This window comes from Amphiura filiformis, chromosome 20, assembly GCF_039555335.1.
Source record: "Amphiura filiformis chromosome 20, Afil_fr2py, whole genome shotgun sequence".
Taxonomy (NCBI): Eukaryota; Metazoa; Echinodermata; class Ophiuroidea; order Amphilepidida; family Amphiuridae; genus Amphiura; species Amphiura filiformis.
This window is the reverse complement of record NC_092647.1, coordinates 34,401,353-34,428,222: the sequence shown is the minus strand read 5'-3', so window position 1 is coordinate 34,428,222 and position 26,870 is coordinate 34,401,353. Positions and strand designations below refer to the sequence as shown.

Genomic DNA, 26,870 nt, shown 5'->3' with positions numbered 1-26,870 from the left:
GACACAAATGTTCCCTTGAAATAGTTATGAAGCTCCAGTTTAAATATCAATCTGCTTAAATTCCAGTCATCAACTCATCTAGCAATAGTCTACAATCTACCAGCAGCTCTCAAGCATCTAATGGTAAGATCAACAAGTGCATATTTGTTTGTTTGTTTGTTTGTTTGTTTGTAATATGGAGACAGAAGAGGAGACGGAAGGATGGGCTAACAGCACATGGTGGCATTGCTTGGCAGAGAGCACCTCAGGATATAAAAATAGAAAATTGGTGAAGAGGCCTTCTTGCAGTGGATTGAATTAGACTGAAGAAAAAGAAGAACAAATTGGTCTTATTCCTATATTCATTAATGTGCAAGAGTATGGTACTGATATATTTTGTGTATTTGGATTTCATCATTCTGTACTTGTGGAAACAATACCTGGATTTTGTACAATTAAGGAGCTCTTTCATTATAACAGTTGTATATATTTAATTATTTATGAACAATATAATAATACAATTTTAATGACTATTTACGATCCTGATAATAATTATTTCAGCTTCTTCTGATCAGCCATTGTTGTCCTCATCAGAGACTGCAGCTAAAGAAGCTGCAAAGGAGAAGAAGAAGAAGGAAAAAGAAGAGAAGGAAGAAGATGGCAAACTATTCAAGTCTTTCAAAGGTAAGTGATATTATAATGTTAAAAATCCAGCAAAGCTACTTAATGTACCAAAGCATGTAGGCCTATACACAATGTGGAATTACAAAAAAAATGCAGTGAGAGCAGATAATTGGAGTTACTCAACTCTACTCTACTCTACTCCTATCTCTACTCTACTCCACTTTATTCTACTCTATTATTCTACTCTACTCTCTATATTCTACTCTACCCTTATGATGATCCTACTCTACTTCTACTCTACTCTACTCTACTCTACTCTACTCTACTCTACTCTACTCTACTCTACTCCTATTTCTACTCTTCTCTACTCCACTCTATACTACACTATTATTCTACTCTGCTCTCTATACTGTATATTTTTTCATATACTAGTCCAAGTTGGACTAGTATATGAAAAAATATACAGTTTTATGGAACAGTCCTGATGAATTTGTTCAAGAGTCTGCTCTCTATATTCTACTCTACTCTACACTCATAATCCTACTCTACTCCTACTCCTACTCTAATCTACTCTACTCCTATCTCTACTCTACTCTACTCCTATCTCTACTCTACTCCACTCTATACTACACTATTATTCTACTCTACTCTCTATATTCTACTCTACCCTCATGATCCGACTCTACTCCAACCTCTACTTCACTCTACTCTACTCTACTCTACTCTACTCTACTCTACTCTACTCCTACCTGTACTCCTACCTCTATTCCTACCTCTACTCTTCTCTACTGGAGATTGAATATATGACTTCTTGTAGATGCAAATAGTTTTTCACCATGTATTGCTAATATCAAGACAATTTTGTGTAATTCATGTTACTATCTGTACAGGATTTCTTGGGATGGGAAAGAAAAAGGAAGAACCTGATGATAAAAAGAAACTGTTAGAGATTGAAAGTATGAGCAACAACAGTCAAGAAGGAATTGAGTTAAGGAGTGCAGCTGAACTGCTTGGTGAGACAGGAGAGCCAGAGAAGAAACAAGGTATGTGTATAATGAGATGACTACCTAATTTGATTTTAAACATTTTTTTTTTAAATCAAAGAATGGTGATTGAATGACACCTCTAGCTATACTTAACATGCATTTTCCTATAGACGAATCCAATTTCACACATTCATACACCTCAGTGGAAGCCGTAGCTGGGTCCCTGTTGGCGCCATCTCACCTAAAATATGAAATGATGCGGCCTTGGAGGGTATTTTAAACTGCATTCTATCACCTGTGTTACATGTAGACAAAAGAATGATGAAAGTTTACAACATAAAAGAATCTAACATCAAATTTTAAGCGGCTTTAATCCACCCTAATGGGCAGTCACAACACCAGTTTGGTGCAGTAATGGCTGACCAAATCCTGACCATGACTTGGCTCGTTGGATTTGTCTATAGAAGTAGACAATTCCTAATAAGTTACTATTATATTTCTACAAGTACACTGAAATAGGTATGTGTTTATGGGAGCACAGTGGCCGAGCAGAACATAATCGGAAGATTGCAGGTTTGAGCCCTGGCGACGCCATTATGTTGTACCCTTGAGTAAGACACTTTATCTTGATTACTCCCTCTCCACCCAGGTGTATAAATGAATACCGGCATTTTTAAATGCTGGGAAGATATTAGACTCGCTGTGGATGAGGTGTAGCGATCCCCCTAATGGCCCTATAGCAACATTACATGGAGGAGTCTGGGTCAATCGCCACTGAAAGAGAGATGGGCACTCAGATCACTGTTTTTACAGGATCGTCTCCTTTACCTTACTTTTACCTTACTGGTGCAGCCGGTCCCTGTGTGAGTGATTGGGCTTTTGATGTTAGAGGCACATTTGACAAATGCTCGAGCTTTTGTCAGATGTGTCTCTGACTTTATCAGGACTAATGAAGTCAGAGGCACATTTGACAAAAGATGATCAATGATTAAGGCAAAGACACAATCCTCTGTTTACTGTAGAGGATGCTGGTTGTTGAGCTAGTGAGATAGGCATCAAAGAAGCACAGTGATTTATAGTACAGAATACATACACAGGCATAAATCTTTCATTTTCTATTTTCACAGGTGAGCCTCAGGCAGAGACGCCACCAGACCAGAAACCACCAGGTCCTCCTCAAAATTCTCCAGAGAAACCATCATCAGAGAACTCGTCAGAAATCTCCCCAACAGAGGATGAATGTCCTGCATCTGATCCAGAGAAAGCAGCCTTCATGCTGCATGGCAAGACTGTCTCCTATTATATACCAGATGAGTTTATTGGCAAGGGTGTGTGTGGGGATGCTCCTAAAGAAAGCCTACAACTTGACTGGGTGTAAGTACAACCATTTTCGTTAGTTTTCAACATGCAGATTCTGTTGGTTTGTATGTGTTCTGCAAGTTATTCGCAATGAACTGCAGTTTTCATTTTTACTGTTACAATAAAAATATTTGCACCAAGGTGAAAGTTCATTTTTCTGCTCTGTAATCATAAGTGTGGTTTGTGGGTGATACCATAAAAACTCAATAGTTAGCATATGTGCCTACTATCGAGCATTTTAAAAACATGCAAACATGAAGAGCCCCATCCGCAAAAGTGTAAAGGGTTTTTAGCAAATCATCGATACACATTGTTAAATACAAACAAGTAAACCTGCAAATTTGTGTCTCAAACCCATTAGCTCGGTAAAGCACCAGCCTTTGATACAATTTCATGTTTTCAAAAGTGCTTGATAGTAAGCACATATACTAACTATCCAGTTTTTACGCTATATCACAACATTTTTGAACAAATTACTGCTTTCCATCAGGCAATAAAAATGATGTCTCAAAGCTGCTGCACAGTGTGCTTTTATTGCTGAAAAATTGAAAGCCATACACCCTATGTGACCTTAATCTCCCACACAGGGAGTGTGAATTTCAAACAGAGTCACCATGGGGTAACCCCATTTGAAATTCACACTCCCTATGTGGAAGATTATGGTCATGATTTTCATAGGGGTGTATGGATTTTAACTGGAACAGCCCAATCCAAAGAGATTAGAATCACAGAGGACCGAATCAGAATTGCCAATGCGTAAATCCGCCCATCTTGGTTTGTCTCACATGAGGACCAAATAGTGTACCTATCTTTATGTCTTCAAGCTTGGGCATCACTTAGCATGCAAGCAGTGTTGGCATAATACATTAAACACAAAATGCAAACAAGCATGCACTTTCAATCTAATTTACCCTTTTAATCAAAAAACACCTCAACTGGACTTTAGCGCAGTTTTACAACAAATTTTGCCCCCAAACAGATTTTATCTAGAAGGTACCACACAAAACACTTCAGGGAAACATGCTTTGAGAAACAGCATGATTCTTAAAACAACTCCTGAACGCACCAACTAGAAGTTTAAAAACAACCATTTTTCTCGAAAACAGACATTTTTGACTCCCAACATGATTTGCGCGATTCACATTCATTCTCCGAAAAGGAACCTTAATTTGTGTTTTTCTGGTCACGCACATGTGCACTTTGAAACTTGAGCCCCCCCTCCCCTCCCCGGAAATGTTCCAGAGATAAACTATTTTGCGAGTCAGTACCCTTTGGGTATCATCTCTTTGGCACAATCAGGTTTTAAGCTTTTATCAAATTGTATTTTAGTATTTCTTGTGTGTATTTTGTCTCCTTATTTCTAGTTACGGGTATAGAGGCAATGATTGTAGGTGCAATATGTATGTGCTCAAGAGTGGTGAGCTTGTCTACTTCATGGGGAGAATAGCAATATTATATGATGGGCAAAACCATGTGCAAAGACATTATATGGAACATACAACTGATATCAGAAGGTTAGTAGAACATTGATGATGAAGACAGCATATCCAAAGCTTTTGCAAGGCACCCCCTCAAATGCCAATCCAAATGAAAAGGTCTACTTTTTTCCGCTTTTTTATTCTGGGCTTTTTTCTTTAAAAAAATGAAAATCAGCCCTTGTTTTAAGGTAAAATTCACAAAAGGTCCATTTATTTTGGTACAAAATGTTTAAATTGGTCCTTTTTTGAAGGGAAAATTCACAAAAAGGTCCATGTTTGATCCTGCTGCACCCCCCCCCCTGACTACGGGCCTGAATGTATACTTGTATAGCTCCCATATGTAAAATGATTGCTGTATGTATCAATGTTGATAAAGACATTTTGGTATCGTGATAGGGTAACTTGTGACAAATTTTTTTCTTGCAAAGTTTTGGGTGTCAGCAGCACACTCCTGTCCAAAACAAATCTAACTACTTACCCCAACCCAATCTTTCTAAATATATGATTTCTTACAGAAACGTTATAGATAGTTTACAAGTCATTTATAGTTGACAATGTGAAAATAAAAATAAAAGCATATAATTTAGATGTACTCAGCAAGAAATGAGACATTAACAAATACACAAATGCTGATTCGTACATGCTGATGGGTTTTATTTGTCAACAATGAATAAATTTGTGATGTTTTCATGCAATTTTGCAGCTTAGCTGTTCATTCAAATCAAGTTACCATAGCAACAGGTCAAGCAGCTGGCAGTGATGGTTCCTATATACAGGTGAGTATCTCATTTCACCATGTTCATTCTATATGTTGCAGTTCTCACATTGAGTAAGGTTTGATCTTTCCATAGAGAAGTCCTTTAATTTCAGAGGGCTAAGCTTTCGGAATTCTAGCGAGTGCCATCTTCAATGAATTTTGATTATTAGCTCTGAAGATGGCAATCGCTAGAGTTCCGAAAGCTCAGCTTTCTGAAAAGGACTTCTAGGTAACGATCAAACCTTACTCATGTTTACCAACCTAGAGTACCAAGTAATTTCAAATAGTTCTCACATCATCTCATTCATGTCCATTCTCCCTATCACATTCTGAGTCTTTTTCACCATATCTCTCCATCTCACCTGTCTGGATATGCTCATCTCAATCACTGTCTCTTTTAGCTATCTATCTCTATTCAATCTCACTCAGTCCTCAGGGGCCACTTGTATCTTGAGGTGGATATCATACTTGTGCAAAAACAAAACAAACAAAAAATACATGGTGTCGACACTGTGCAAGAACATTGTTTTTAAGAGGGTGTCAAAACATCAAAAATTGGGGGAAAATGGTATGTTAGACAGGACCTTGAACAGAAAACAGTAGAAATGGCAAAGAACAATAATTTTCTGTTATCTGTTATTTTAGTTAGTAAAATAAGGGATTAGGTTAGCACACACAATTCAAATCTGCCACTGTGAAATCCAACATGGTGTTACTCTCAACTTGAGATGAGACACACTATATCTCTCTATCTCTATCTTTTTTTTCTTCTTTTTTTTCTGGTTGTGTAAAGCGCCTAGAGGCATTTGCATTAGGCGCTATATTAAATCTGTCTTTATTATTATTATTATTATTATTATCTCTATCTTTCCTCTGTGCCCTTTTCCTATTTTCACTCACTAAGAGGTGTAATTGTGTTTGATATTAAATATTTTGAATTCCGTCTTAAATACTTTGCAGGCTTGTATCAGAATTTGGAAGTCTGATACTTTAGAAACTCTTCATGTGCTTGGAGAAGATGATTTTGAGAAAACTGTGATTTCAATCAGTTTTGCATCGACCATGGTAAGCTATTGGCTTTTCATTCTGATATTGTTTTTTATTGTCTTTTCAATGAATAACATGTAATACCGTAGAAACCCGTCTATAAGGAATAGAAGCGACTGTGATGATAGCATATTTCACGCTAGCGCCCTCCACAATATTATATCATTATGGAATTTGAGCAAATCATTTACCGACACAAGCAGGTATACAATGTATTATTTTATCTTTATTTCGCATCTCACGAGCATAGCTCACTTGGCAAGGCATAAGACTAAGGTTCTTTAGATCGGAAGATGGTGAGTTCGAGCCTCATCACGGTCACACAAACTTTTATAAACAAAATATTGTTCAAACTTTTCATTTATATTTTCTTGCATTTTCTAAAGACTCCTTTCGTGATCATTTTTTTTCATATTTAGTTTAATTTATTCTATTGTTTTTCTTTTATTGTTTCTTTTCTTTGTCTTTTTTTCTTGTTTAATTTTATTTTTTCTTTATTTTTCTGTGATTCATATAATATTGGCAGGATAAGGAGAGGAGGGAACTAAAGACCCATTCAGTGATTTGCTCATCCGGACGATCGTAAAAATCATCAAAATTCACCTTTGTCATTGTCATAGATGTGGTAACATAGCCTGCTAGTGGTTCAGCAGAAAACCGTGTGACACATAATATACATTTGGCTACATTTTATTATACGATAAATACGAATTTATTAAACATGGTAACAAATATTCTCTAGCAGATCGGTTATACGATGGAACTGGTAGGCATAGGCCTAGGCCCTATTATAAATTCGGGATATTAAATATCTTCCTGACGAGACAGATCTGCGCATGTGGTCAAAGACGATTCCTTACTAGCCACAGACCGTCCGCTGGAATTAGTTGAATCGCTATGGCTGTTGGTCGGACCTCTCATCTCTCCACATCGATTGTGACCTATCCCGACATTGCCCTTATGAACTCACATCCTCCTGTTTTATTTAATACGCTGGCGGTTACGTAATAATCGGATTAACTACCATAGCAATAGGTGAAAACAATTTTTGAATATACCGCGTTATACACTGATACGTTCAGGCGGTACCTCTTCATTGAACCATATCATGCTGCACCTGTAAGATCTTTGAAAAGACCAGTATTGTATTCAATCTATGATTGCAGACATACACAGTACAGGTGATGAGTGTAACCTGCTTGTAGCGCAGCGCGATATGTTCAAAATTGTTTTCACCTATTGCTATGGTAATTAATCCGATTAATTACGCAACTTCCCCAGCGTATAATGGCCGAATAAATTCTGACCATCACTTGGCTTGTTGGATTCGTCTATACTACAATTCGCTGTCGAAGCGACGTAATTATCGCAATAACTACCATCAAGCAGATTGCACTAATCACCCGCGTATGTCACCAAACATAGATTGAATACCACTCTTTTCATAAATACTAATCTTACATGGCGAGTGATTAGCATTTCTTTGACAACTATGGTTTAATGCATAGGTGCCACGTGAACGATGAAGTGCAGGGCTATATATTCAAAATTGTATTCATCAATTGCTATGGTAGTTAATCCGATTAATTACGTCCACATCGACAGCGAATAGCCTATAGTATGGGTTCAAGTGGAACAAAAAATAGTGTATGTCCATTGCTAGCTATGGTAATTAATCATGTTAGTGTTTACATCACTACTTGGTGAAGACAAGAGAAGTGTGCCTTCTCTACCAACGCCTGTGATATAACAGGTGCAAGCTTAAACAAAATTGAATGACCAGAATAGTTTCCTTTGTCAGATGAATTGATTGAAGTTTTTGAAGACACTCTATTCTTGATGGGACAATAGATTCAAATATGGAATAATTATTATTCCTCATCTATTTTATTTTATAAAAAAACTGCAATTGTGGCAACAGAACAATATTTATTTTGATTTCATTTCAAGTAGAAACAAAATCGTGCTTAAGCCAAAAACGCACCCTACCTCAAGAATTGGGATGGCACAAAGGTGCAACATAGGTTTTTATTGCAAAGCCGAGGACAGACAAGTAGTTACAACACATCTGTCTAACCGTGGGTTTCGCTATTATTTAGAATAAATGCTTTTACTAGTTTCTATAAAAGCACAAAATTACTAAAAAAAACTATAAAAAAAACTAAAAAAGAAAAAACGCACCTAAAATTAAAAGTAGAAAGGTAGATTTGAAGAAAGATAAAAAGAACATGACAAAAAGTTAAAATTAAACGAGAATGAAAAAACGGAACCGGTGCCCGGACCATGCTCTCTTCAGCATGTCTTCAGTTCCAAAGTCTGACGCTCTATAAATTGAGCTATACGATCCTGATTATACGAAACAGTCGTTATTATGTCAATACAATTGATTGGTGTTACAACATACTTAGATGGAATGCATAGCCACCCAGTGCCAGTATATATTTGCTCAAACTCCAAATACAACAAGCAACCAATTTTATTGAGGGCGTTTCTTAGGTATATCCTTGTAGACGAGGTTTTACGGTATATGATCCCAGCTAAAGTGTTAAAAAAACAAATTCAATATAAATTGCTTTAACCCTAACCCGCCAGGGACTTCTTGGCGAAGGGAAAGAAGGAAGGAATAAAGAGAGAAAAGAAAGAAAGAAGTTGTTTGTTCTGGGTGGGATTCGAACCCGAGACCCTTCGCATGCCAAGCAGATGGTCAGCGACACTTTGCCACGGGTCTTGGGCTTCGTTGGCCAGCGAAATCGTGCCTATATATCACTTAGGGCGATTGCGTCATCACACCACGTGGGATGCACGCACGAACAGCGCATATATCAAGTAGTATTTTGTAGTACTTGGGCGGGTTAGGGTTAACTGAGCCTATATTGAGTTTCAATAGTGGTCACCTAACCCTAACCCGCCAGGGGCTTTTTGGAGATGGGAAGGGAAAGAAGGAAGGAATAAAGAGAGAAAAGAAAGAAAGAAGTTGTTTGCTCTGGGTGGGATTCGAACCCGAGACCCTTCGCATGCCAAGCAGATGGTCGGCGACACTTTGCCACGGGTCTTGGGCTTCGCTGGCCAGCAAAACCGTGCCTATATATCACTTAGGGCGATTGCGTCATCACACCACGTGGGATGCACACACAAACAGACATATATCAAGTAGTATTTTGTAGTACGTATTCGGGCGGGTTAGGGTTAAAGTGAAGGATAAGTCATTAAAATTGTCATTATGTATTTTTTAAATGAAAAGTTTGGCAAAAGCAAAGAAAATAACAGAATTGACAGAGTTGAAATCATATTTAAATACTAGTAGCTAATTTCTCTATATAGGTAGAGATATTACAGTTTCAAGTAAAATATGCTATGTTAGCACATCTATGCTACTAACAAATATGCAAAAACCTTAATTTTGATGATTTTTACAATTTTCCAAATGAGCTCATTGCTGAATAGGCAATTTAAAATGGATTAGGTTTGTGTCTCAAAACAACCTGATTAGAAGATTATATTAGAACTACGTATTCCTCTTGAATATAATTGTGTTCTAAACTTTAAAAATATTTCGGTTATTGAACATGGCTCTGTAAAACTTTTTATGACTAATTGTGTAGTTGTATGTCACTATGATTGTTTGATCTTATATCTTAATTGCAGCCAAATTATCTAGTAGCTGTTGATAGTAGTGATGGCCATACAGTGTCAATTTGGGATTCAGAGTCAGGCAAAAGGATTGCTGAGAAAAAGGTAGGTACAGTGTAATGAAAAAGAGTTAGCGCTCTTTATTTTATACTAGATGTTTAGTAGTGTTGTAATCAATGCTCTTACTGGGTATAATCTTTTGCAAGGTTCCTTTACAAGTGGTACTAGCATTAACCATCGCATATATGTGCACGGCATTAAGTGTATGCATAGGACATATGCACTTGACGGTTAGCAGTATGCTTAATTTATAAAAGAAAATCTGCAAAACAGTATAAAAATCTGCGAAACAGTATAGTCCGCTTTTGTCCCACGATGTTTTCTACCATACACATGGATGCCCATCAACCAAACAAACATTATTATTCCAAAGTTTGTCTCAGACCCCATTTGTTGACATGGTGTTTACTTCAAAACAAATTGTGAATTCAACTTTTATACCATCACTTACCCATGCTACAAATAACCAATATGAAGTTTGAATTCAACAAAAGTTGCTCTGGGTCATCATTTGAAGATGACTCTGAAGTCGATTTCAAAATGTGGCCACTTTGTTTAGATTCCAAACTCTTCCACAGAGGTAGTGTGGATTTCAACTGGAATAGCCCATTGGCCTACTCTTTGCTCATCACTGCTATAACCACATATTTTTGGGTGTTTTTTGTATTTCCATGTAATTTTAGATGGATATAGAAGTAGTGTGTCAGGTTGTATTCCATCCCAAAAGGCATCAAGAATTAATTAGCATAGGCAAGGAACATATGGCTTACTGGAGCTTCAGAGGAGAATCATCGTCCATTGCAGAAATAAACAAGGCTGATTACCAAGTGAGTTTGTTTGTTTGTTTGTTTTATTTCCTCTTTAACATGGGACACTTATTCTGTTGAAAACACAATTAATCATCTGTTATTCCTTGAAGCGCAAGTTGTTGGATATTTTTAGCATCCTCGGTACAGCCAGGAAGGGGGATATCGTCCCGGGGATACTCAAATTTGGTTTGGGTAGGGAGGTGCTACTGTGAATCTGAAAGTGGACTCATCAATGTACCAATTTTCCAAGTAATTTGAACCCATTGATATACAAAATGTCAAAACAATTTTGGCCAAAGTTTTTACAATTTTCCCTCAAATTATATGCAAATTACAAAATTTTTGGCTACATGTGGCATATATTGAAGAGGTTATGGAATTTAAAAAGTGATTCACCTTTTTGGTGAATCCCATAAGCCTTTGCGTGTCGTCTTTTGATGTCACATCGATGTGTGCATCGTTAACAAACATTACTGTGCAGCCGTGCAGTGCGCAGTAACGATGACGACATTTGAGATCCAAACGTAAAGGCTTATGGAACTTACAGAAAAAGTAAATTGTAGGTTTAACATTTATTTTCCATATTTGCCGAATGGCTTGAATGTAATAATCAGGGGATTAGTGAATCAAGAATGGCTATATTGAATTGATTCATTGTTATTAAAGTACTGAAGATCAAAAATAATGATGTCATCAACTGGCTTTGGGCAAGAATGGGATTACGTAAATTAAGGTCATTAAATAAACCCATTTTACTGACATTCTGTTTGCATTTACAGACCAATATGAAAGCCAAGTACATCATATGTTTGGCATTCAAATCTAATGGTGATCTGGTGACTGGTGATTCTAATGGCACAGTTTATGTATGGGCAAATGGTGGTAATACTATAACACAAACCATTAGACATGCACATGAGGTGAGTCATTATGAGGGGTTCCACAAGGGTCTGTCATAGGTCCCTTAGTCTTCCTGTATCAAATCCAATCATGATTGTTGCACAAATTGTATTTCGTCACAAGAATGTCATATAAAAAGCACTTACAACGTTCTTGCATTTTGCGGACGATTCTGATATAAAATTGGATGGTTGAGCTCATATTTATTGGTCAAGCTATGAGTTTTAAAATATAGGACAAGACATAGTCTAGTCCAATATTTTACAACTCATAGCGAGACCAATAAATATTGGGCGTAAAGCATCCAATTATATCATTATTATGTGTTGGATCCAATATTTTCACACACTTGGATTCATCAAAACATAATAATGGCTAATGGTGGTATACTATAACGGAACATAACAAACATGCATACAGGTCGTTTAATAGCACACATGATTGGTTGAGATCCAGGTATAAATAACATTTATACAAGCTACTTTAGTGCGATCATTTCAGTATCTAAAAAAACACAGGAAAGTCACATTTTAAAGAATTTTACATCTTAATTTTTATTTGATGAGACATACAATCACCAAATGTTGGAGAATGTAATAGAACAGACCTTCCCAACTAGTTTATTTGAAGTGCCAACTGGAAAATTTTAGTGATCATGAATTGTCAAGGGAGGACTCTGCGAGGTAGCCTGTATGCATAGCGAGTAAGGTGCAGTGGTGCTTTATCGTAGATTTTTAAGGTTTTTTAAAGGCCCAGATTTATGTGAACAAAATATTTAAATTACCGTGCGCCACGTTAACTGACTCCAAGTGCCACAAGTGGTGCATGCGCTGCCAGTTGAGAGGGCCTGTAATAGAAAGTTCTAAGTTCATTAATAGATTTGAGGGCATGATCATTGTTTATGCCCCAGGCTATGCATGCCTTGGGCACAAAATCCATCATGCCCTCAACTCATGAAACCCAAAATAATGAATGGACTTTGGTTATAACAGAACAAGATCTTGACCCCTATAAGTGAGAATTTAATATAAGCTGTCATTTTTTCAATATGTTACACTGTGGCATAGCCATGTTTTTGTAACGGGGGAGGGAGGCACTGAGGCTACATCCCACAAGGTTCAGTTCTAGGACCTTTTATAGTCATCCAATGGCTACAGGGGATTAAGATGTTGTATTTTGTTTCTCGACAGGGCCCAGTGTTCTCTCTATTATTTCACAAGAACTCTCTTATTACTGGTGGTAGAGACGGCGCTATACAAGCATGGAAATTTACTGGTCCAAATGGGGATCAAATAAGCAAAATGCAGGTAAATTGCATGGGCTCTTCCAGTTGAAATCCACACACCCCCTATGGAAGACATGTCCTTAATCATCCACACAGGGGTGTAGATTTCAAGTGGAGACACCCATTCCGGTAAGCCCATGTGAAATTTACACTCTACTCTCTGTATGGAAGAGGAAGATCATATTTTTCACAGGGGGTGTATGGATTTCAACTGGAATAGCACATTATGAGCATCAAGATGTCAAAATTGATTGTTGCCAGGTCAACAGGTTCACATTATCTGTGTTCAGAACCACAATCAAAATGATCACAACACAAAGTCAAATGTGTTACTAACAGGTGTGCAAACCAAGCATGAAGCAGTAACTAAGGTATATGACATATTCACTATGATGGCGAATAGCTAAGTGTGAAATTAGAGAGTCATTTCAGTTGTTAATATCATTGATTTACAATGCCAATTCTCTTTCTAATAATAGGCTCGTAGCCAGGATAGTTTAATTGTTTTTGAAAAAGTGGACATTTTGGGGTGCTGGAAAAAACTGGTGGATTGTGGGAGGATCTTGGGCCAATGTTAATGATTTGGGGGCAGAATTTTAGGTATTTTGGGTATTTGAGGTGGATTTGTCTTAAATAAACCTTATGCCCTTTTGTCTAATTTTACCAACTCTTCATCATGTTCATATTGTAATTGTGAGATTTATCCAAATAGACCTTATGCCCTCATGTGAAAGTTTTTCTTCTTCTTTTTACCTACAGATACCATCAACAGAGGGAGGTGTTCGTATGCTGCAAATAAAAGAAAACACACTGTATATAGGAACTACACTTAATGGCATAATGAAAGCTGAACTGAACCAATCAGGCACACTTCTAACTGATGCTAAACTCAGTGATAAACCACTTACCAGGGTAAGAAACTGAACTCAGCCAATCAGGCACACTTCTAACTGATGCTAAACTCAGTGATAAACCACTGACCAGGGTAAGAAACTGCTGAACTCATGCAATTTTCTAGCAACAGTCGCTAGCTAGTCAAAACAGAAATTTGAAACACTAGTGATTTTCTGTCATTTGCTACAACTACATGTTATAGGCATTAGACTGATTGGATCAAATCAACCCTGTTACGTGTGGTGTGGCCTCATTGGTTGTTCCTTATGGGTCTTAGCACAGCGCAATATGTGACCCCTCGGCACAACTGAGCCCTGAAGTCGCCATAATCATCATTTTTGAGATTTTCAACCCAAATATTCTGCTTGAAATTAGCTTTAAAATGATGTATATCATGTCTATAGTACTTGACATTTAAGTAGTGAAAAATCATAAAACAGTCAATAAATCCTTTGTTTCCTATTGTTTATTGTTAAGTTCGATGGAGCATATCTCAATAGTGGCACTAGCGACATCCGGGCTCAGTTGTGCCGAGGGGTCATATATTATAGAGATTACTTTTTGTTGTTGATTAACCCTAACTGAGGCAAACCTCACCAAAGCTTACTTCACAAAGTCATCTACAAGGCAGGAAACTAATTAGCACATTACTCAGACTAGCAATTTTGCAAATATCAAGGTATCATTTACAAAATTATCCATATCTTGAAAAGTATTGATGCTATGTATATAAATTTGGTATCATTTTGAAGCTTATTGTCCTGTGCTTACATTTTTATTCAAATCATGAAATGTCAAAAACGTGACTTGTTCCTGGTTTTGTCGTAACGGGTCACAAATGCATGATTACTGACAGTAACCTTGATTTGTATCTTGCAATATACCAGGGTCACTATGACAATGCTCACCAAGTAGTAGCACATCCAGGTAAATCCAGCCATTTCATCACAGCCGGGTTTGATGGTACCCTCATGCTTTTTGATGTCAATTCACATTCAACCATATGGAAACATTCCATGAAAGGAGTCAATATACAGAGTGTAGATATCAACCCATCAGGGAGCTTAATAGCTCTGGGAACCAAAGACTCCAAGTAAGTTATGTAATTTCTTTTGAAATAATTTAATTTTTATATTTTATTAATTATCTTAGTTTAATAATTCAAACATTTTTGCTTGACAAATCCATACTCACGACTTTAGCTTTCGCTATCGGGCTGATGGCTTGATCACAAGTGAATAGGTCCACTGCTTTTCCCACAAAACGTGGTGATGTTTTTGTCAGGGATGCAAGTTTTCCTGCTTTTGCAGGAATTCAGGCTTTTTGTTACTCCAAATCTCCGCACTTTTATTTATTTTCAGCCCATTTTGAGGCTTTATAGCCCTAAGTTGCGCGCTTTTTCAGGCTTTTCCTGCAAAATCTCATAAGGCCACTTGCATCCCTGTTTTGTTTTGAGCAGTGGATCATATATATAATCAAGAGATACAAGACATTGGTCACGGTTGATTGCTTTGGCCCCCTTTTTACCAATGTTGATTACTTCCCTGATTCTCCTGCTGAAAGCATTTGAGTCCTTGTCAAGGATTGTTGCCCCTTCCCATTCTATGATATCATCTGCATGATGATGTTTGGAACAAGACTAAAAGAACACAAAAAGGACACTGAAACAATTGCTGAAAGAAAGTTCACGAGAGCAAACAGAAAAGAATCAACCACAGAACAGCACAAATCAGCCATTACATACCACAAAGCTCAAGAAAATCATATCATATCATATCAAATCATATCATATTTGCTCAGAACAATAAAGTAGAAAAGGGTGTTGAATACTATTATTGGTTATATATATCTCAAATTCAATTTTCCCAACATCTGACTGATTTTGCTTGGTCACATACCCGGCCCCCAACTCAACACAAAAGTTGGCAACCATGAGAGTTACCAAATTTTTCAAAGACCTCCTTTGCAATGATTTTTCATCAAATTTACCCCCCCCCCCCTTTTTCATGAAAAAAATCGAGGACAAAATTTGACCAAAAACAACCCATTTTTTGTGGTTTTCAATGACTAGATTTTGAAACACTGACTAGAATTTCAAGCACCCCTTTTCAATGGCACTAAATATTGACATAAAATTACTGGATTTCCCAAATACTTCTTTTTTCCAATTTTCGCGGACAGTGCAAATTAAGTAACCCCTATTTAGCTGATTTCACAGTCAAATTTCACGGACAGTGCAATGAGTGCAAATTAAATACCCCATATTATGCCAATTTCGTGGTCCTTGCTACTGGTAAAAAAATTGCCCCTTTTCCGCACTATTTAGTAACTCTCATGGTTGCCAACTTTTGTGTTCGAGTTGGGGCCAGGATCACATCACAAATTATATCAAAGGGAATTGGAGAATCATTGTTTTTTGTTGGAGTTTCTGATTTTTCTGAAAATTATCAAACTCTAAACACCAATTCTATAAAAAGAGATCATGTCATGCAGATATCACTATCATAAATTGATCTATAATGCTGCCCTCTATCTGCATGACATAACACACCACTACATACATTTCTGAACAGCTATACATTGAATATAGCTAACAGCAGGGGTCTGACAGCGAAATGCGGACCAACCAAGTTTGCACGCTATGGGATGCTGCAGGGTTATGGCAGCTTCCATAGTTTATTACTTTTATATAGCTGACAATTCCCAATCCTATATATTCCCTGCTAACAGATGTGCCATCTATATTGATAAGGGTAGAGGTTTCTGCTAACTAGTCTCGGTCCCAGCCGATTTGTGCTCCGTCGTCACTAAACAAACCGTCTGGCGACAAGCTCATAGTACGTCGATCCTGATTGGCTGAATTAACTCAGTAGAATATAGAACTCAGTTGATGGACATGCAGCGATATAAGTCAACACAATGTATATGAATACTCCGGGGAGTACGTGCTGCGAGTCATTGACATGAAAGGCGATATCAGATGATTGGCGCCTCAGTGGGTGCAAGCTAGCGTACGTATGCATAATGCATTTGCGGTTATAATGCGGTATCTGCAAAATATGATGTTAGTGTCACTTACACAAGTCACGCCCTAATTCATCAGCCATATGGGTTCCATAGCCAATTGAAAACCTTTTTATTTAGAAATTCATTAACCAATCAGCGATCGTCATTTCGGGGTTGTCGCCAGATGGTTTGTTTAGTGACGGAGGAACACAAACCGGCTGGGACCGAGACAATCTGCTAACATGAGCACAATTTTAACAACTATGAAAACAAGGATGAATGTTGCCAGCATAACAATATGACATCTGATATTTCCCATCCCCTAACCCCAGTACAATTCTAAGCAAATTCATGCAATTCATTGAAATCAGTTTGACTATAGATCTTCAACCGCTCAATCGATTGGGTGCAGCATTCTAATCATCCATGCCCAAACGCAAATAACCTGCCGGCATGCGCGATCAACTTTAAGCGTCACGATAGGTGTCCTGCGTGAGATTGCCAGCTCACAGTATGTGTTAAGTTTGTCACACCATATAACAGTCTATAATATCGAATTGATTAATTCGAATTAAACAATTCATCGTGTGGCCATGGGCAGCGCCTAGCTAATTTATTATACATCAGGAGTCTCTGCCTTTTTAATATGTTATGAAAAACTTAATTTTAAAAATATCTACCGACGGAAATAAAAATCCATCGACGGATAGTCAAAAGTACAGGAAGACCACCTACAGCGTTGAGGTCAACTTTCTAGACTTCCTGTCTGCTGGCAGTAATGGCTACTACCCAGTGCTATTCATCAATGAATTGTTTAATTCGAATTAATCAATTCGATATTATAGACTGTATAAAGTAAACAAAATTGTAAAACAAAACAAAGATTGATTTTCAAATAGCATTGCTGTTTTACCGTGTCTTTCGGATTAAAAAAATATTATCCTGTTTTGCCAAATGAAACATAGCTAGCTAAATCCTAATCATTTAGTTAGTTCTAACTGGCAATAAAACAATCTAACATGGCTTAATTTTAATATTTTTGCAATTTGAGGGAAAATGGTTCAAAAACATGCAATTTTGCATGTTTTCTTACAATTGTAGTCACAAAATTATAAGACTTGGCACAAGTCTAAGCATTCAAAATCTTGAGTATAGGGTAAGAGTTAGCTCATAATTTTAATATAATATGTTATTTTTGCTAATTGGTTATGAAAAAGATTGGAAAATGTGTATTCCAAAAATTAGAATGCATAACATTTATAATGTTAATACTTTTTTTAATCCAAAAAAATTAGTGCTGTATTTTTCTGGAATGGGGTATAGACAGCATGTATGGAAAATGACCAATAGGACAGTAATGTTATTGTAAGAGTTTAATTATTATTTTTTTCTGTTTGTCAATACTTTCAAACTTTAGTTCTTCTTAATATATAAAAACATCAGAATGCTTTAATATTTTATAGTTTGGATATAGATAGAATTGTTAAGTTACTTGGATGATATTTGTCTGAAAAATTCCTATCTGTTTGTATGAAGGGATTTGTCGCCAGAGTAATTATATACTTGGTAGTTTTGTTTTATAGCGGCACCATAATTTTATTTAGTCAATTGTTTTAATGGTCTAGGCCAGCTGGTTATGTAAGTATTGGCTACATTTTAACCCAATGAGAACTACCTGCCGATTGGCCAAAATGAATATTGTGTCCAATTTTGAACCAATCAAGGAGGGTATTGATACGATCATCTGCAAATGCAAGTTGACCATAAATAGTTTGAAGCCTGGTTATAATTGGCAATTGAAATGAGCATTTCAAGTTATCAACCAATCAGAAATGCTGTTAGATGACCAGTAGTGTCCAGGGTGTTAATAGTGTCATTTTGAACCACTTTTGTTGACAGTTATGGTATCACTGACCCAGCAAACACAAAACGTTTTCGACATAATTCGCAAAAGGTTCTAAAAGGTTGTCAGAAAACGTTTAAATGTCAGGTTATATAATGGGTATATTAAGAGTATAAAACGTTTTCATAACCTTAAAAAACATTTTTTGATAATCTACTGCTCAGCAAACAAAAATATTTTACATAAAACGTTTAAATGTCGGGTTATATAAAGGGTATAAAAAACGTTTTAATAACATTCCAAAAACATTCTTGAAAACTTGATACAAAACATTCTAAACAGAATGTTATTTTGGGGTTGAAAAAATATTTTGAGAAAAATGTTTGCCCAAAATATTTTCAATAACGTTTTAAAAACGTTTTCATGACCTTTATATAACCCGACATTTAAATGTTATTAAAAGGTTTTGAAAAAACATTTTAAGAACATTTCTGTGTTTGCTGGGTTCAAATATTTTAACATAATGTTATTTAAGTATTGACACAATATTTGGCAAAACTGTTTGCAAAAATAGTTTACAATAACATTTTTTGAAAACATTTAAAAATATTGTTGTAGTGTGTATTCATACAAAACGCGTTTTAAAATGTTATCATGACCTTTATATAACCCGACATTTTAATGTTATTAAAACGTTTTTACCTAAACCAAAAGCCAAAATATAACTTATTTAAAATGTTTTTAAAACGTTTTTGTGTTTGCTGGGGCGTAATTGAATTTCCTATATTAAAAGTCAGCACTTGTGGAAAAAGGTATACCAACTAAGTTAATGATGTATATTGTATATATTGTATATTGTATATTTATTAACAAATCACATAGCAGCCAACGGCTGAATTGCATGACATTTACATTAAAAATAGCATTATGAAAAATACATATATTATAATTAAAACACTCAAACATTTAAAACATGAAAATAAATACCGTATTTCGTCAAATAGTCGCCCCCCCCCAAATAAACGCCTCCACCACTTTTTTCAACCCAAAAAAAAAAAAAATTCTGATATTTCCATGCTATCTTGTGTAGTAAGCTTACCAAGTTAGCTTTATGGTCCATAATAAGCGTCAATAATTGGCGAAAATCTGGATCAGAAACCCGGAAGTGAGCCAGAAGTCAGTGTTTCTAGTTCATCATTTTAGCGTGTGTTTTTAGTTTACCTAATGATTTTAACGTGAATTATCGTTCTAAAATTGACCTTGAATAAACGCCCCCCCCTTGGGAAAATGTAACGCCCCTGGGCGTTTATTTGACTAAATACGGTAAGACACATTAGAATTGTACTTGACTGGATTTGGAACAATGACTGGCAAGAAAAAAACAACTACGTTGCTTTTAGGAGGTTGGTGAGAAATGGTAGGGGACTATTCTGAAATCTGTTGGTCCTACATCTGAAAGAGTCAAATTTTGGTTGTCTTCTGAGAGTCATGTGGGAGTGATACTTACTAGGTGGAAACCAGGGTGAGAACCTCACAGACGTGCTTGCTTTCAGGGCAAATTCCTTGCAGATGTTTTGTCTCTTCTCAGACAACGAATGAAGTTCAAGGGTAGCTAAGGAATCTGCATAGGTAGTATACTTTCTACCAAGGATGTATTGCAAACACGTCTCAGAATTTTCTCAAGCTGGGCCACCAGATTATGAGTAAGACCAGAATGATGGAAACTTTTACAATAATACTGCAAAGTTGAAAAAAATCGACAAATTTGCTAGAAAATCTGGACATGCATGGCTCATTTCCAATTGAAATACACAGGAAGACCACCTGATGTGCCAAAGATCACGTTACCAGACTTCCTGTCTACAAGCTATAATGTCAGCGCCCATCTGGTCATGTGGGCATTAAATTAAGTGCCTTTATTTAAATAGCCTACGATTACTGTTCTATATCAGTTATGATATGTAATAAATTTTATAGTTTACAGGTTCCATGCTAGTAAATGCCAGGCCCATAGCGATGTGTACAAAATAACCTATACTGCGCACACAAATCACCCGTACACTTAAAACATAGCAAAGACACTAAATCTAAATTACCAAATGAAGTAGTCAATAGATGAAGTTGTTTGTTTTGCATATTTTGATACCTTATTCAGCACGGTGCAATTTTATTTTCACAACTTGAAATTTGAATGAAAAAGAGATTATTTCAAAAGTGACAAAAGTTTACATAGACTTTTCTCTCAAAACATATTCTAATTATGAGCACAGTGATTTCATATAATAGACTAAATCATCATTTCAATCAGATTTATTTGGCACCAAATAATCTTTATAGCTTTTAGAAAATACTGATTTTATGATATGTTTTAAGAGTTGATTTAAATCCCTTCTCCATCGTAAAGAATTATTAGAGAACAGAAAGAGACGATGTAAAAAAGTCACTTGCTTTTATTTGTTATTTTGGCCCCAAATTGTCTTTGTATCTTTAGAATACTGATTTTATGATCAAAATATATTATTTTTGGATTTTCCAATATTTTCCCACATTTTTCCGCTAGGTTTATACTGTTACTGCCATTCTGTCATTTTCCAAACATAAGGACTGTGTTTATGTTTCTTTAAAAATGAAGGTAGAAGTATATTTTAATGCATACCTCTATAGCCAATTAATCATGCACCATATTAATGAATAAATCAATCGCAATTTATTTCAAATTGGTTTTTCAGAAAGTTGTTTTGTCTTGTCTTGAAACTGATCCTCAAGTATTTAGTTAGAGTCCCATTCAGTGATCTCACTGAAAGTGTAAAAAAATCAAAAGTTGTGAATAAATTGCTTAAAAGTGAGGGATGAGTCCTTAAAATTGTCATTAGGTATTTTTGAAATTAAAAATTTCACAAAAAAACGAGGAAAACAGTTGAAGCTCCATTTAAATACATGTAGCTAATTTCTCTACTTTAGTATTGATGTTACAGTTTTATGTAAAAGAGCTGCCCCAGCACTCATTCATGATTTATAACTTAGATGGAATCTCTGATTTTTACCGAGGGACCAGAATTGCAAGGTCCCACTGACATGCTATGAAAATGGCTTTACTGAGACAAATGCGCATAAAGCGCAAAAAAAAATCATATTTTAATTATAAAATGGGCAAAAAATAAGGTAAATTTAGGTCAAAAACAGACCAAAATTAAATGCTAATTATCGCAAATGTTTGTAAAATTTGTCTCTGTATGTCTAACCTGGGATGCATCTTGCCCCTTCCCATAGTATGATGGTTGCAGTGGAGTAATGAATGGTGCGATGGGTGTTGACAATTTTGCATAAGCATTTAACTCTGTTGATTTCATGCAATAAAGAAACGACTGCCCATGATTTCAACCCACAACAGAATAGATAATAACATCACTGCTCTTCTCTCTCTCTGACCCATATTTGGCTCAGTTGGCTTCACTGGCTTCCAATCAAGGATTGTATCGTCTTCAAACTTCTTCTCCTCACATATAAGTCTCTCCATGGTATGGCACCATCTTACATCTCTGATCTCATCAAAGTTCATGTTCCCCAAGGCATTCTTCGGTCTATCTCAAAACTTCTTCTTATTAATGTGTCGCCCAGTCGTGAGGTTTCGACGGCCTACTACGGTGAAAGGGCATTCTCCGTCATCACGCTAACTTTGTGGAACAAGCTGCCTGCAGGCATCCAGAAAGTGGGCAGTATCGCCATCTTCAAGAGACTTTAAAGACTTATTTGTTTGACAATCCATTGTAAATATTTTTGCTGCTTTTGTGTATAATTTTCTGGTTTTAAATTTTTTTCAGATGTACTTTTTAGGTGGTAGTCATAAGTTTTAACTTTTGTAAAGCGCCTAGAGGCCTTTTTGGTGTTGCATGCTATATAAGTATGTTGTTGTTGTTGTTGTTGTTGTTGTTGTTGTTGTTGTTGTTGTTGTTGTTGTTGTTGTTGTTGTTGTTGTTGTTGGGTTAGAGCCGGTCCGGATGGTCAGTCTAATTTTTTCCAAATGTTGGCACAGCGTAATACCATATGTCGTAAGGACAACTTGTTGTTTTTTGATAGGCTTTCATTTAAATGTCAATTCACTTGTTGAAAGTACACGTACACGCCTGGTTCACTATTGTTTTTATAAAATGTTAATTAGAAAAGAAATTGGTTCGAGTTATTTAGAATGGTAAATGTAAATTCATTTAAAAAAAATTCATTTAATTAACTTGTCATTATTTTTAATTACCCACAGCTTGATGAAAGTACACACCAGGTTCACTAATGTCATTAATGTTATTGTATTATGTTTAAATAATGTTAATCAGAATTCAAACATGAAACACTCAGCAAAATAGCATAAAAAGCAAACAGGTGCCTACAATTACATGAAATTGCAATCTCTGTAAAATGTAATAATCACACAACAAAATGTTTGGATTTTATACTTAGAAGGGTAGGTTTTCATTTAAAATGCCAATCCATTTATTTGAATTATTGTTTACGCACGGAGCACATAGCCCAAAATGAAGGTTATGTTGTGTTATTACAGGGCAATTTGCAGTCATACTATTTTGCCCCAAACTATTGAGGGTTTAGCAGTCTAAAAAAGAAGATGCACAGGGCAATTCTGGTCAATTTGTGTAGATGGAGCTGGCTAGTCCGGTAAGCCGTCCGGGACCTTTACCCCCACCTCTCTTGTGCATTTTCTCATCCCGAGGCTTTCCCCCAAAAATGGGGGATAGGGCGTTGGCAGGGGCGGTGTGAGGCAATGTTTGCTTGATTTTCCCCGGAAAATAAAAGAATCAGCGTGTTTCTACTGAGGGTCGGATTCTGTTTTAACCAGATTTGAGTTTTAATAAGCATTCAATATTAGTATGATACCATTTTCATATAACCCAAATATTCATTCTTTCAGTTCAGGTGTGCAATCTGTAAAATTTAATTAACTTTGATTGAATTAATTAATTAACTTTGATTTGACACGGTTTGGTGTCAATAGGTGTCATAATTAAAAGAGAAAAAACCCAGCCAAGACACCCATACTATTGCATCTAGTGAGGATATTTTGGCCATGTTAACATAAGTGTTTCAAACAGTATGGTTGGTTATGTTAAGGCGAGTGGGATGGCAGTGGCAAAGCCATATTTTCCCAGTTTTAGCCTACTAAATCACTGCAGTGTACTTCTTAATAAATACAACACAAAAACAAATGTATGTAACCACTAACCCGTCATAAATCTAAACCTGCTCATGGTATGATACTTTAAACACAATCATGCGCAGCATCTTGGTAGCTCCAATTTGATACTACATGCCAAAGCTCTAAATTGACAAAGATTGATACCAGTATTTGGTGCATTTTCAATAGTTGCAAATCAAAACACAGTCAGTATTGACGGCATGGCCAAGTAATTTTCAGTTAGTCATTTTGCAATTCAAAAACAAGCACCTGTGGACTATCCCAAGAGCACATTCAAAATGCATTTTTTTTCAATTGTTGATTTGAAATGCATGGATTGTTACAATGCGTTACTGCTGTACAAGCGGGCAAGTGGGCAAAATTGCCGCAAGTGGACATTTTCATAATTTTGGGTTTTTACTGGGAGGGGCAAGAGTTCTGACGGGAGGAATTTTCCCCCGTGCCCCCTGGTGGCACTGCCACTGATGGTGCGATCAGTATTACCAAGTGGTCGTTTTAGGCTATGTCATGGTCATGTTCTGCCATTTTCCTCTGCATATTCCCATGGTTTAGTCTGGTTCAACATGACAATGTTGACAGTATTGACAAGAAACTAATTTATTGTGTGTTAATTATGAATGTGGATATTAAGACCCCGTTAAGACTAGAGAAAAGTCGAATTGAAATTCGACATCGAATTCGATTAAGACAGAGGATTAACATAAATTAATTTGTGTTTGTGGTTTTTAGTGGGTGTTTACACTATGCGCCCGAACAAATTTGACTCTGTTGAATTCGATTACGACTATTTACGCCCTCTATCATCCAGTATTTTTTTTTTCAAACCTAAGATTATAATTCATTATATTTTATTTTAAATGCCTGTTTACTTTTTAAACAAAAAATCTACATGCAAAGTAGTAAAATTGAGATAAAAGTCAGCGTTAACTTTCCGGTAGAAACGTTTTGAGTACGTCGCCATATTGAATTTTTAACACATATTTTCCTCATTCTGATCATGTGCAGAACGCGTCACTGCTCAACTTGTGACGTCATAGTTCGTATAAAATTCATTCGTGGGCGGCTCACAGAATTCAGGCCACGTAAACTTTTATGACCTTGCTTTATGAACTCCATTTCCTCCCTTTGCCCCATTTGCATCCGAGTTATGAGATGATACTTTGAGCCATTTACCCTAAATTAAAGTTGAGGATTATTTCAGATGAACTAACACCGCGATAAAATTGGCCATTTTTGTGGATTTACTTTGGAGTTTGGAGTCAAAATTGGATGTACACTCACTACAGTATGCTGCACATGTACGAAAATACACAAGAACAGCTGTTGTTTAGCGATATCACAGTGCCGTTGCTTAGCGACAAATCGACGGACCGGAAATCGCCAGGTCAGCGATACGCATGAAAAAGTCGAATTCAATTCGACTGACTGTTTAGACCAGGAAAAGTCGCACTTCAACCACGACAAAGTCAAATTGAATTCGACTTAATGAACCTCGGGAGCATTGTTGAACAACGACTTTTGAACTCGACTTCGGTCGTACTTGAACAACGACTGTGTTTAGACCTGAATTCGACTGAACTTGACTTCAAAAAAGTTGTTGTTGAAGTACGACTTTTCCCTAGTCTAAACGGGGTCTAATATTAGCTGTTTTCACAATGTGATTTTAATTACTAGCTATAAAAGAACCGTCCTTGTATGGAATTGGTTATACACATTACTTGTGCATTTTAATTAAAAGTTAATTATGAAGTTATGCAACTTTAACTGGTACAGTAGCAATAATGAGGGCGAGTTAGCGCAGCGGTAGTTCCCTCGCTTTGCACCACTGAGGTCCCAGGTTCAAGCCCCGGCGCAGCCCAAGGACTCATGTGCACTTGGTTTATCCCGATTCCATGCTCGCTCTTGCAGGTTTTCTCCAGGATCTCCGGTTTCCTCCTGCTTTCAAAAAATCTGTGATTAGTTGTTTGGTTAACAAAAACCTCCTTCACCCAATGGAATTTGGGGAGCTGCACAGATAAATGGTGGATTTTACAATCTAAGTGCGGATAGGTTTGCGCTATTCTGGCTGCACAATGCCTAGTTGATGTTGATTGTGATGATTCAACATGGCAGCAAAATTACAGCCCTTTGAACACTCTGTGATCCGTGGTAAGGCGCTATGTAAATATCAAAATTTATTTTATTTATTGAATGAAACAAGTCTATAGACAAGTGGATATTTCCAGGATTGCTCTGGCTCGAAAACCCTGACTGCAGTGGTGGTCTGAAACGATATATAAAGAAACACAGATTTATATTAATTTTGACCACTTTAGCCAAAGACACACCTTATAAGTTATTTAGCATCAGTCAGGGACACACCTCTAAAAAGAGAGCAGAACCCTCATCAGTCTACATACAATAATCATCACAGCCAGTATCAGCTCTCCGAGATACAGGTAGACTGGAGTAAGACATTTTAAAAGATACAATACAGCGCAATATAGCCTTATAGCCTGGATTTTTGCAAGGTATGTTAGTTAAAATACATTACATTTGTGTAAAAATCTGAATTTTAACAAATATTGAAGGCGCCCTCTTCAACAAATGTTATATTAAATATTGCTTGAATGAATTATTATGTTTTTTGTTTTTTCAGTTTGGTGATATTGAGTATTAAAAACAACGATGAGATTGTAGAAGAGTGCAATATCAAACTGGGCAAGGCACCCATCACTTGCATCAAATTTTCACCAGGTGAGACATTTGTGTAGAAAAAATTGAACAGAAAGTAGAACATTTGAGAAATCTTGTAACACTTTGGTACCATCAGAGGTTCACATCCGATTTTTAGATACTGAACCAGTGATCGGGGAAAAACAACACAATCTTGGCTGGAGTTACGCACCTCATACATTGAAGTTCACTTTTCAATGTGCGACCTGTAGCTATATAGGATAACAAAAACGACTGGTAAATAAGTCTACTAGATGACCTGACAAATGTGACATGATCAAGGGGAGTGAGTCAC

At 36.5% G+C, this 26,870-nt stretch overlaps 1 protein-coding gene across 1 annotated transcript in view; it reads left to right on the top strand.

The window, feature by feature from the left end:
• The window catches only part of LOC140142286 (uncharacterized), a 385,706-nt gene that overhangs the window by 348,442 nt on the left and 10,394 nt on the right, over window positions 1-26,870 (top strand). Inside the window, exons 12-25 of the mRNA XM_072164254.1 lie at window positions 67-123; window positions 541-663; window positions 1,494-1,646; window positions 2,717-2,963; window positions 4,313-4,462; window positions 5,130-5,202; window positions 6,144-6,248; window positions 9,876-9,965; window positions 10,604-10,747; window positions 11,509-11,649; window positions 12,820-12,936; window positions 13,674-13,826; window positions 14,696-14,901; window positions 26,499-26,596. Coding sequence (XP_072020355.1) covers window positions 67-123; window positions 541-663; window positions 1,494-1,646; window positions 2,717-2,963; window positions 4,313-4,462; window positions 5,130-5,202; window positions 6,144-6,248; window positions 9,876-9,965; window positions 10,604-10,747; window positions 11,509-11,649; window positions 12,820-12,936; window positions 13,674-13,826; window positions 14,696-14,901; window positions 26,499-26,596 — 1,857 coding nt within the window. The remainder of the gene's footprint in view (window positions 1-66; window positions 124-540; window positions 664-1,493; window positions 1,647-2,716; window positions 2,964-4,312; window positions 4,463-5,129; window positions 5,203-6,143; window positions 6,249-9,875; window positions 9,966-10,603; window positions 10,748-11,508; window positions 11,650-12,819; window positions 12,937-13,673; window positions 13,827-14,695; window positions 14,902-26,498; window positions 26,597-26,870) is intronic.